Source organism: Canis lupus, chromosome 38 (assembly GCF_011100685.1).
Source record: "Canis lupus familiaris isolate Mischka breed German Shepherd chromosome 38, alternate assembly UU_Cfam_GSD_1.0, whole genome shotgun sequence".
Classification (NCBI taxonomy): Eukaryota; Metazoa; Chordata; class Mammalia; order Carnivora; family Canidae; genus Canis; species Canis lupus.
Window position 1 is genome coordinate 23,912,170 of NC_049259.1, and position 12,804 is coordinate 23,924,973.

Here is a 12,804-nt window from a genome sequence, read left to right on the forward strand (position 1 = left end):
GGGTACAGATAAATCAGGTTTTTAAAAGCCCAATCTGTGAAGCCAGAAATAAAATTTTCTTCCAATTCTGGCAAAGGCTCTACAGAGAGAATTAGGATATCTTGTTGATTTAAAGGCTGTTAAAAATCTGTGGCTGGGTTTGATGAAGTTGTTGAGTTGTATTTCCTAGAGATGGGTTGGAACAAGAACCTAGGCATGCCCTGAGTTCCTCTAGTTCTGCAGGGTCCAAAGGTTGGATGATCCAGAGTTCCATCCTAATTGACCCTGCTCAGACATGGAATCTGAGACTGATCAAAGAAACACAACAGAATTTTAACACAGCCTCTTTATTTTATGTCTATAACTGTGGGGTTTTTTCTTCCTAATTTTTCATTTAAAAACCTAACTTTTATGTTTTATGAAGTCCTATTGAGGAACTTATGGAGCCACAGTCTCTGAACCGCTGAGTCACCCAGCGTCTGTGCAAGTTAGTGGCTCCCTCAGATGAACCTGTCTCCTGAAGATAACGTGGACTGTAGCTGGCAAGGTGCAGGGCTCAAGGTTTTTTTTCTTTCTTTCTTTCTTTTTTTTTTTTTTTTTGACTCTTCCACATATATAACGTTTCTTTCATCTTTATCTGAAGAAGGCTAGACAATTTCATGAGAATTGTCTCTCTTTCTTTCTCCCTCTTTATCATCTTCCTCTCTCTTTCGGGTACATTTTACCTTGCCACGTTCTTGACCTTTACGAAAAGTGAAACACCTTCCAAAGGAAACCGTGAGTACAGAATTCTTTGTAGTACAATTTCTCATTGACATAAATAGGAAAGCTGTCTCTTTTTGAACTTCTTGTCCTGTATTTGACAGAATCTATAAGAATGGTTTCTTGGCTTTTAAGAAGTAGAGAAGTTTAATTTTAATGGTCTTTTGGTGAATATATCACTTTAAACAATGACCTTGAGCTTGTGACTATACAGTATCAAAATCTAGCAATCTTTGCATTTAGCATCAAAATCTAAATGCAAAATCTAGCATTCATCTGTACCCAAAATCTAGCAATGACCCATAGAGAACAAGCAGGTAACTTGGAGCAAAATAATGTGCAAGGAAGATTTTGGTCTCCATAGAATGATTCAATTCTGTAGCCAAAATAGTAAAGACCATACACAAAGGAGCAATTATATTTTGGGAGGAAGAAGATTAAAATTTGAATTTGATGTTCAGTGATCTGGCTGAGATAAGCTAGGGGAAACTGCCCATATCTGGATGAATGAAGGTAAACCCTATGAGAATTTTGTAGGACATTGCCCCAAATAGGTCAGATCCTAGTTATATTGTTTAATGGTATAATGTTTTATATTGCAAAAGACAATTATAATTTGAGAAGCTAATAATTTGAAATTTTGTGATAACTGGATGAAGGATATCTGAACTTTTTATTTGTAGGATTTGTGAATAAAGCCAATAAAAGGGGTACACAATGTATGAGATATATTTTATGTATAAAAACAAACATTTCCAAATGTTTGTGCATGTCGTTCATTAAGTTTATTGCAAGCCTTGTTTAATTATTCATTAAAGTAAATTCAGAATGATCAGTACATGCCAATAGTTTTTTAGCCTTTGAAAAGAAAACAAGGGATCCCTGGGTGGCGCAGCGGTTTGGCGCCTGCCTTTGGCCCAGGGCGCGATCCTGGAGACCCGGGTTCGAATCCCACGTCAGGCTCCCGGTGCATGGAGCCTGCTTCTCCCTCTGCCTATGTCTCTGCCTCTCTCTCTCTCTCTCACTGTGTGCCTATCATAAATAAATAAAATAAAATAAATTTGAAAAGAAAACAAAAGTTGATCTCTCTTTTATGCCTCTGAAATGTGTGATTTCATTAATTTATACTTGTCTTCCATCATTCATCCAAATTAATTCTATTTATAGAACTTAATAAATGTCGGCATACATTTATGTGAAAAGTTAGAAAAATGTTCTGAATGATAAAGAATTATTAGCCTAAAGATTAGCTGTGTATGGTTGAAATTATGTAAATACACTAGAGCCCTTGTAACAATAGGATTTTACAGGCTTCAAGACATCCAAATATAAGTTCAACATGAGTAAATGTCTCGGGACATATAAAAGGGACATCCCAGAGATCTGAGAACCAAAAAGAGATAGAAAATTTTTAACTTTCAGGCTATGGAGAGTGGCGGACCAAAAGTGCTGGAAACAGCGGAGGAGATCCAGAAGAGGCGTCAGGAGGTGTTGACTCGCTACCAGAGATTCAAGGAGCTGGTTGCTGAGAGGGGTCAGAAGCTTGAAGAATCCTATTACTACCAGGTTTTCAGACGGGATGCAGATGACCTAGAGAAGTGGATCCTGGAGAAACTCAAGATCGCAGATGATAAGAGCTATGAAGACCCAAGTAACATACAGGTACTCCGTTCCTGTGACTTCAGGCCAGACTCTAAGATCTCCAGGGAGGGAAACAGTCTTATAATGTAAGTGCATATTTAGTTATCTGTAAGGGAGTAATGTCACAGAAAGTTCAGACTACCTGTCACGGACCATAATTCTGCCTCTGAATGGCCCGTGTCTTTAACTTCTTAAAGCCTCAGTGTCTTCTTTACAGAAGAAACTCTCTCTTTGCATGTAGTCTTAATCTGAAGTCAAGCTGTGGCCATAATAGTGAGTGAGATGTTGAATAATTTATGAGGCATCAGGCAATTTCCATGTTTTGAGGTGAAGAAACGTCAGTGCTTTCACTCTGCTTGCGATAGGAGTTGGTGGAACTTTTCCTGGATTTCTCCAAGGGGCTCTCCATGCCCTAGCTCAGTCCACATGACAGGTGTCAGGAGAAAGCTTGGATGGAAGCTCCTCTCCTCCTTTTATTGCAGCATATGACAGAGTCATGACCAGAAGAAAGGGTTACCTGCCTAAAAGGGGTCATTGATGTAGGAGAGACAGCACCTGCATTAATAACAAAGTGATATCTATTAAAGATTCAATAAATACAGGACAATAAGAGTATTATCTGATAAGCAGAAACCTCTCAATTTAAAAAAAAAAGCCATTATTGTAATTATCAACTTCCTCATTGCCTTCAGTTTTTCATAGCACTTGCTTCCTCTTTTCTGAAGGGGAACAAATGTGGGACATCTTTTCATTCCCACCAATGGCAACTGAGACTTAAAAGTAACAGGATATTTACTGGAAACTCCCCAAAGGCAATGGGGACAGGGCAAAATATTTCTCTGTGACCCCTGACTTTGAGCCTGGGTTGGCCTGAAGTGACCATTTCTATTAGGATATGACTTCTCCAGCTCTGGTCATGGGTTATCACTGTATCTAGGTTGTGAAACAAGTAGTTCTGCCCAAAAGTAGGAAAAGGAACAGAAGAACCCCTTTGTGGCCCAGGGACACTAGGCTTCGTTAGCCATAACTTCTGATTTCTAAACTTCAGGGCAAGTACCGGAAGCACCAATCCTTTGAAGCAGAAGTGCAAGCAAAATCAAGGGTCATTCCTGAACTGAGAGAACTCAAGGAAACTCGCTTTGTTGAGGGGCATTTTGCCTACGAGGAAACCACAGTAAGTGTACAGTAGGGCTCTGTAAGACACGTTTCCAGGGGTTGATCACGTTATCAGAGCTTTCATTGACAATGCCAGGTATAATGTAGGTGGCTTGAAACTGGGGTTCTTGCCTCTTATCTTCCACCGGGGTGGGACAGGAAAGATGACAGACGTCCCCATGTCCCCTGAGGCAGCGGGGAAGAGCTACGATACAAAAGCTATCCTGGGAGAGCATCACATTCCTCCTTGGCCACTGCAAAATCCAGTCCTCTTCAACCCAGTTCTGTGTGTCCCAGACGATTGGCTTTCCCAAATGTCATTTCTAATGATTTCTTCTGCTCTCAGAGTCCTCATCCCTTAGACTTTTCAAACAAGAGATGCTCTGCCAAGTGAATCTTCTTTGATATATCTCTCCCTTGCCTGTGATGCCTCCTTCTCTTCACCGCCCATATGCTATGACAAATACTATAGTTCTCAAAACCCACTCTTCCATTCATTTCAAAAAACTCCTAAAATTCCTTGTCTTCAGAAAATCTCCCCTAAATACTGAGGACTGAGGACTGTCACCAATTTGGAATTCATTACTGATGTATCAACTCTCCTCTGACTTAATTTCCACACTCTTCCAACCGGGTTTTTTTTTATATATAAATTTATTTTTTATTAGTGTTCAATTTGCCAACATATAGAATAACACCCAGTGCTCATCCCATCAAGTGCACCCCTCAGTGCCCGTAACCCAGTCACCCCCACCCCCCGCCCACCTTCCCTTCCACCCCTCCCCTAGTTCGTTTCCCAGAGTTAGAAGTCTTCCATGTTCTGTCTCCCTTTCTGATATTTCCCACTCATTTTTTCTCCTTTCTCCTTTATTCTCTTTCACTATTTTTTATATTCCCCAAATGAATGAGACCATATAATGGTTTCTGTTGATAGAGTCAATTCAGGATCTCTTCTGCGCTAGTAGATTTTTTTTTTCCGTTTGTTTGTTTTCACTGCTTAAGTATTTTTGAAACCGCCAAGCCAAATTTATGTGACATATTTAAAAATTGGGTCTAGTCTTTCCACATTTAGCGTACAAATTCTAGTCCATTTTACTGTCAAGAAAAATATAGTCTGAGGACACAGACTTTAATCAGAAGAGAACCTAACAGAGAACCTAACAAGAAAAAAATCTCAACAAGTTATTTATTGATATAAAATAGAAATTATTCTTGTATTATTCACAGCTTTGTGTGCCACCAATCCCCTAATCAATTAATTGAGAAATGTTTGAGACATCTTCACAACTGTCAGACTCCCTGTGCTCTATCAGACCACAGAACTATAGGATTCAGAGAGAAATGTGGTCTAACAGTGGAGTGGTTGAAAAATACAAGATTCTTGAGGACATGATGTAGATAGTACCTTCAATTTTACAAGTCATGTAATACGTGATCTTCTAAGCTCACCTGGCATCAAAGCCTGCAATTATATAGCCTCAAAATTCTCTTATTGCTTTGGTGCCACTAATTTCCCTTATAAACTGGCAACATTGCAGCTTTTATTCTTTCTGGCAGACAGTTCATGCTGAATTTCTTCCCAGTACTTAGATCACCCTCTGCCCGTCATCTACCTATCAAAATCCTATCTGTTCCTCAAGCTTCAATTCACACCGAGTGCCATTACGTGAATCCTTATTCCACCCTGTCTTACTGTTTGTAATCATTTCATCCTCTAAAAGCTCTAAGCATCTTCTTCTCTTATGGCAGATCATATGCGGCTTGGTTTAATAGCTACTCCTGAGCACTTACTGATTTCCTCCTTTAAACATTTGTTAAGCAATTAATGCACGAGTGAATGAGGTTTTTATCCAGGCCCCTCTCTGCACGCGTCTCTGCATCTGTACCTGCTCCACAGCGGATACGGTGTCTGAGCAGTTTTGCATCTTCTCCCAAAGACCCATCTGGAAGAGCTGCACAGAATATGGAACCTGCTGGTAGAGCTGACTCAGGAGAGGGGTGCCCTGCTGCTGCGGGTCCTGAAGCTCCAGCAATACCTGCAGCAGTGTGCTGACATCTTGGAGTGGATTGGAGACAAGGTACGGGGCCACACAGGCCACGAACAGGACTTCCCATCCCCATCCCAGGCACCCCAGCATTCTAATACAGGCTATTCGTAAAGCAGTCAGGGTATCTGTTCCTGGCCTTTGTTCCCTGAAGGAAGGAATTTTGGCAAAGATTTGGGGGTATCCTAGAGATTATTGATATTGTGCATGGGAAAAAGTGTTCTAGGCTTGTCCCTGCCTGCCTGCCATGACCTTAGAGCTCCTTCTCCTAAATATTTGCCCTTACTCTCAGTCCAAGCTGAGCGTTGCCAGCTCTTTTCCTAAGGGTTGCCTCTCAGGACCTGTAAGTATGGAGGTTTCTATTTTGCTAAACACTTAAGGAATAATCCCATAGTTAGAACAGAAGATATACCCAAGTAAGTGTTTACTGCAACGTGTTTGTAGATACTCCATGTGCTGAATTGGGTAGAACCAGGATGAATTTATTTTTCGTGTTCTAGAACAAAAAAGGGCGCTTCCAGGAGCTTTGGTCAACAATGTTCCCCCTCAGGAAATATGCTCCTGCTTTAGGACCTTTCCTAAAGGGCTGCCCCCAAGTTCTACCAGCCTCCCCTTCTGAACTCTCCTGGGTGTGTAGGCAATGGTTTTGGGCATTGGAATTACAGAAACTGTTTGCTGGAGACTCAACAGACTTTTATTGTCCACAGGAGGCTATAGTCACATCAGTGGAGCTGGGTGAGGACTGGGAACGTACAGAGGTTCTACATAAGAAGTTTGAGGAGTTCCAAGTGGAGCTGGCAGCTCGGCAGGAGAAAGTGGATGGAATAAACCAGTATGCCAACGAGTGTGCCAAGGTGAGGAGCAAAGGGTCGTGCAAGGCAAAGGTTCTGGCATCCAGAACCTCCCAGCCATCAGTGGGTGGGACATGAAGGACATGAGACGTTGTGAGAAAACAGAGATGCATGTCCCTGTGGTCACATGCCCAGGGGAGGGATACTTGGGTGGCTCAGTGGTTGAGCACCTGCCTTCAGCTCAGGGCGTGACCCCAGGGTCCCGGGATCGAGTCCCGCATCAGGCTCCCTGCAGCGAGCCTGCTTCTCCCTCTGCCTGTGTCTCTGACTCTCTCTGTGTCTCTTATAAATAGATAGATAGATAGATAGATAGATAGATAGATAGATAGATAGATAAGCTTAAAAAATATGCCCAGGGCAGTGTCATCTCCTATCTGGGTCCATCTCTTGCCAGTCCATGGACATAGAGGTGTGAGAGGGAAAGACAGTGTATGTGGGCACACATGTGTGTGCACATGCATGTGTGCAGAAGAACTAGACCCACAACGATGTAACTCTTGTGCAGAACACCTGCCACTTGTGTTTAAGCTGCACCCTTTCCTCATGAAGAAGAACCAGCATAAAGTAGCAAAGAACATAAAATAATGATTGGCCATCATAATGTATATGATGTCATTATGCATGATTTATTGTGAGTGGGGGAAAAAGAAAGGAGACAGTTTTACTTACATTCATTTAAGAAAACGTTTAAATAAGTTTTCAATGTCTGAGCAAACTATTCAGAGTGAGAATAAACAACCATGGAATATGCAGGAAAACTGGGGAGCCAGCCTGGTTTTTACGTGATACAAGGGAATTAGAAACTCTAACCATTGATCGTTGTGTTTCCCATTTGGTTTCACCATCACTGAAGCTCCAGGATGGGAACAATCCTTCTGTATTAACAGAACCCAGACTTCAGGAAGCATGGGTTGGGGGAAGTAGCCTGAGTCTCAATTTTTTCCCAGGCCATGTTTCCAGCCATCTTTAAACTTTCTCTCTCTACCCCCTTTGTCTCATTGTGGAAGTTCCTTGGTTATTCAGGACTATCTAACACGCCACCACAAAACTTAGAAAAACAAACATTTTCTTTCTTCCAGATTCAGTGATTCAGCTGCTCAGCTAGGCAATTCTCCTGACCGCACCTGGTTTTCTTGAGTGGCTGCAATTATCTGGTGGCTCAGTTGGGGTGGAGGGTCTTGCTTCCATGTCTGGGGCCTTGGTTCTCACTTCCCAGCAGAGCATATTTTTTATGTGTCGGTGTTCCAAAGGTAAGAACAGAAGCCGAAGGGCCTCTGTGGCTGAAGGGCAGGAGCTCATATCATTTCTGCCACATTCTATACTGAGCCAATCATAGCCAACCCAGATCCAAAGCCTGAGGAAACGGACCTCCCCTCTTGCAAGGAGGTCTTCATGGCAAAGTAATATGGCCGTTTTATCTAAGCAACTTTAGGAAGGATTAATCCAAAAAAGAACGTGTCCTCTGCTCTTGAAGAGTGGGACCCACACAGCTATAAATAGAAAGAGCTATACATTCAGGAAGGAGAATGTAGAAAATTCTGTGTGGAGAGGCTTCAGAATGGGAATGGACATTCCAAGAGACAGGGACAGAAGGAGTATAGGAACTGCTCAAAATCACAAGTGTCAAAATAAGCTGATGTCATTAATTTAATCTAGTATTCACAAATCTCAGTGCTTCAGGTGGTGTGCAATGATGTATGGAATTTTCTGAGAAATTGAATGTGTGTGCATGTGTGTATAATTCTGGGAAGAGGGAAACTACTCTTCTTAGATTCTCAAAGGTGTCAGGACCCCAAAGGAGTTAAGAACCACAGTAGCCAAGTTGTGGAAAATAAAGTCATATTTCACAGAGGGAACTTTTTCTTCCTGATTCTCAAGGGACTTAGCAAGCATCAGGGTGGAATTCTGAAAATAATACAGGGGCTGGGCAATCCATGTTAATAGGCTATCTCAGTGCTGTGAGAAAAAGATACAAACGGTATCTGGCGGATTGGCCTCTAGATTTTGGTAATATTGGGTTGGGTTAAAGCTAGGGCACAGGGCTAAGGCAAAGATCAGGACCTGGCTGCAAGGTCATTCTCCATTCCTGGCAAAGTAGGAACCCGTGTGAAATGAGAAGTATTCAATGATTTTTGGAATATTCTCACCTTTGTCTAATGCCAGCACTGGTTCTTCCCACAGGAGAACCACCCTGAGCTGCCCTTGATCAAGCAGAAGCAGGATGAGGTGAATGTCGCCTGGGAGCGTCTCCATGACCTGGCTCTGCAGCGAAAGGAAACACTGTCCAGTGCTGCAGATCTCCAGCGATTCAAAAGGTGTGAATTTGGCCAACACATCATGGGAAACTCTGCAACAGCACCGTGTTTGTACTTGTGCTAGCCTCTGGCTACTGTTAGCAATCAGTGGCCAATATCTCAAACCAAAGTAAGTCATGTGCTTGCACTTAGGGCAGCAATGGAGAGTGTAGTTGAGGCAACTGTGACCCACCCTGTAGCCAAGTGTGTGATGACCAGAGCCCAAAGCAGTGAAACTGGCACGGTGAATTAGTGATGGAAACGCTGCAGAGACAAGGGAAGTGTATTAGGAACTGGATGAGGGTGGACGGTTGAGTTGGGAAGAAAAAAGACAGTAGGAGCTGACCCAGATGTGGGAAGTATATCTACTTCCAATGACCAGATATTGCCCAGGCCTCTGTAACTCAACTGAAATCATTCAAAGCAAGAATCTTTTACATTACTTTTTGCTAGTGAGTAGGAGTTCAAGGTAATTGCTACCTGAGTGAACCAGGGTGGTCTTTGCTGTGCACCTGCCATTTTCTTTGTTGGGGCTCATGTTGTCTGGCAGGGATGTGACTGAAGCCATCCAGTGGATCAAGGAGAAGGAGCCTCAAGTCACCTCTGAGGACTATGGGAAAGACCTCATTAGCTCTGAGGACCTACTTCATAATCACAAGAGCCTTGAGAGGAATCTTGCAGTCATGGAGGACAAGGTAAGCCACTGTTGGAAGCATGGGTGGCCTCTTGGGCTGGAAGAGGCATATGGTGGCCACTCTGCCTCCAGAGGACATAGTAAATTCACTAGTTTGACGAAGAAGAAATTCCTTGGCCCTGAATATACTTCCTTGTTGTAGTTCATAACTTGTACATGGATATTGGATGTCCTTTATTTTTATTTACATATACATACATGTTTTATATACTCTTGTGTTTTTGTAATGTGCTTCATGACTTAAAAACAGAAAAGATACCTCCAAGAATGGTTTTCTAATCTTACCCAGAACCTGCAGTCAGAGAATCTTTCCTTTTGTCAAACCAGCTAAATCCTGTTTCTTTTTGTCCTTGACTCAGTGATAAAGGAAGAAATTTCTCCTTCTCCTCTTTTTCTTCCTCCTCCTTCTAAATAGACTCAGAGACACCTAGGGCACCTTACTTGATCACCCTTGGGTTCTCTTCTGAAAGCTGGAAGATTCCAGTCCTTATCCCTAGATGACTAGACATAGGCATGTTTGAGCTTGGAGCAAGCTCCGACTCCTGACGCCCTCCCATCGTCGCTCTTCCCTTACAACATCACCTATAACCTCAGCTAACTCCTCTGGAGTGCATACGGTGGAATCAGCCCACTGGAGGTCTCTACCTGCTGCTCCCTGACCATAGCTTTGTCCCTGGAGCCAGTTTCTGAAAACTATCCCATTATTTGATTTCTTTCATTCTTGCTCCATTTTTGCATTTAGTCTTTTTTCCCCTAATAATGAATAATAAAGTTTCATAACTTGTTGCATAATGATAATGAAATTTCAAATTCCAGACAACACCTGATTATAGTTAAATATAATAAAAGCACTAATGGTAACATATGGAAAGTCACCCATATCCACATTTTTGCCCCAGTGGCTCTCCTCCTTAGGCATTGTTCTCAGAATGGTCTGGCATCACTGAAATTCTTGGCAGAAATTCTCCTGGGCAGAAGTGTCTCTCTGATTTCCACAATAGTATTTATGCAAACAGTAGAGAGGGTGGTGAAGGACAGTCTGAGGTCTAAACCTTGCTTCTGACACTTGGGAGCTAAACGACCTTGTGTAAATAAAATACCCTACCTCTCAGTTTTCATATAAAGGGGGCATAAGAAGAGTTTCTACCTCTGAATATTTTATTTTATTTACTTTATTATTTTTTAACATTTTAAAATCTAAATAATTTGTCAACATATAGTATAACACCCAGTGCCCATCACATCACATGCTCTCCTTAATGCCTGTCACCCAATTACCCTATCCTTCCACCCACCTCTTCTTCTGCAACCCTTTGCTTCCCAGAGTCAGGAGACTCTCTCATGGTTTGTCTTCCTCTCTAATTTTTCCTCACTCAGTTTCCCCCTCTGAGTATTATTTTAAAAGGACAAGGACATGTGTGTGAAGTGCTGAGCAATAAGCACTCAATAAGAGACAAAAGTGGTCAGTAGATCATTATTGCTGACATAGGACATTAGCATATTAATATAAAATTACCAATGTAAGTATATTAAATTATTAGTATTTGTATGACTGTTTTGTGAGATCTCGCCCACAAAACTTTGCCAGGATGAATCAGAGTGCTTGGATTTCCCACTAGGTTTCTTTTTCATCCCAAAGGTGAAGGAGTTATGCGCCAAAGCAGACAAGCTCATGCTTTCCCATCCTCCAGAGGCACCTGGGATTCAACAGATGAAAGAGGATCTGATCTCCAACTGGGAGCACATTCGAGCCTTGGCTACCACCAGATATGTGAAGCTGCAGGCTTCCTACGGGTGAGAAATCCCTCCTCCCTGTTGCTCTATCTCTACAGATAAAACATCAAAAGCAGAAATTAAGAATGAAAAGAATCAAATAATGAGGGAGTCTACTTGGTGGTAGAAGAGAAAGGTTTACTTGTTAAGAGGAGTCCTCTGACGGCTGACATGACACCCACATGACACCTTCCCTCACTGAACCCCTTCGGTCTCCCTCTACCTGCGTAGTTGTCGGATGCTAAATGAAGTGGCCCATGGTCCAAGGACCTGGAAAAGCAGCTGAAGAGATATCAAAATCCTGGCCCTAGCTTAGGAACTGAAATAAATTTCCAAGCTGAAGGGTTTAAAAATAAATCTAGAATTATTTCCGGAATGTGGGTTAGCTTGCCAAAAAGCTGGGTAATCGTTTCAATAGTTAATATCTATAGGTAGTCACTAAAACCCCAGAAAACAGCATTTATCTTCCTTTTACAATTCCAAATTAACTGGCAAGCATTTAATTATTTGAATAGGTAATGGTTTTAGTGGTTTCAGTTTTATTAATAGGGTTAAGGGTGAGCTAGGGTGCACAGAGGCTCCAAACCTGAATTCCTAACCTGAAAGATCCCTTTTCCTACCAGGTGTTTCCTGTTATTTATATGCCATGTCTTATTTAGTGGCCTCCTTGGGAGTACTTTGCTGCACTTCAAGTGCCTGTGAGGTAGATGAGACCTTGTGATGTTGGCAAAGCAATGCCCACATACCTCACCGCAGGATGGCACAGTCATCCCAGGAGTCAGCAGCCCCGAGGGAAGGACAATCTGCTTCACTAAAGGACCTGAAGCACATCAGGGGAATGGAAGGGGTAGAATTAGGATGAGGAGTACATTGCACGTCTCAGCTCAACCCAACCCGGAGTCTTGGCTCAAAGTCCACTTATACCTGGTTTCTCCTGGGATTCCCTTCCCTTCTTCCCTTCCCTGAAGGTACCAGAGGTTCTTATCTGACTATGAGGAGCTCTCAGGCTGGATGAAGGAGAAGACAGACCTGATCAATGCTGATGAGCTGCCCAAAGATGTGGCTGGTGGGGAGGCCCTGCTGGACAGGCACCGGCAGCACAAAGTAGGCAAGAGACCCTACTCCCACCGCCCTCCACCCCGTGGGAGGAAGAGGGGGGGACCAAGAGTGCCAGAGAGTTTCTTACTGCATTTTAAGACATTTTTGCCTTGTGGCCATAGCACGAGATTGACTCTTACGATGACCGATTTCAATATGCTAATGAGACTGGTCAGGAACTGCTGGACGCCAGTCATGATGCTGCTGATGAAGTTCAGGAAAAGGTAATCCAGTTTAACAGTGTGTGAAATGTTGATACATATTTAGCCCCACTTAATCCCATCAGAATATGATCATCTCTGAATAGGAAGAGAAGTCATATCAATGTCTTAATATTGACCCAAATTTCACACTGCTTCTTTCACATATTGCCTTAGCTAAGTTGAGTTATCTGCAATTCTCAGGATGTGATGTGTGCTTCCTCACCTCTGATCCCCTATTTCCTGAACTCACATTATTTCATCAATTTGCCTTCTCCTAATTTGAAATCTCCATACCACCTTGCCTTGCCA

The 12,804-nt window shown here is 42.5% G+C and overlaps 1 protein-coding gene across 1 annotated transcript in view; it reads left to right on the forward strand.

The window, feature by feature from the left end:
- Positions 1 to 582: 582 nt before the first annotated feature.
- SPTA1 (spectrin alpha, erythrocytic 1) overlaps positions 583 to 12,804 on the forward strand; it is a 67,205-nt gene continuing 54,983 nt past the window's right edge. The window contains exons 1-10 of the mRNA XM_038586401.1: positions 583 to 756; positions 2,164 to 2,403; positions 3,431 to 3,556; positions 5,475 to 5,615; positions 6,290 to 6,436; positions 8,615 to 8,748; positions 9,278 to 9,422; positions 11,061 to 11,215; positions 12,163 to 12,298; positions 12,415 to 12,516. Coding sequence (XP_038442329.1) covers positions 2,167 to 2,403; positions 3,431 to 3,556; positions 5,475 to 5,615; positions 6,290 to 6,436; positions 8,615 to 8,748; positions 9,278 to 9,422; positions 11,061 to 11,215; positions 12,163 to 12,298; positions 12,415 to 12,516 — 1,323 coding nt within the window. The 5' untranslated portion in view covers positions 583 to 756; positions 2,164 to 2,166. The remainder of the gene's footprint in view (positions 757 to 2,163; positions 2,404 to 3,430; positions 3,557 to 5,474; positions 5,616 to 6,289; positions 6,437 to 8,614; positions 8,749 to 9,277; positions 9,423 to 11,060; positions 11,216 to 12,162; positions 12,299 to 12,414; positions 12,517 to 12,804) is intronic.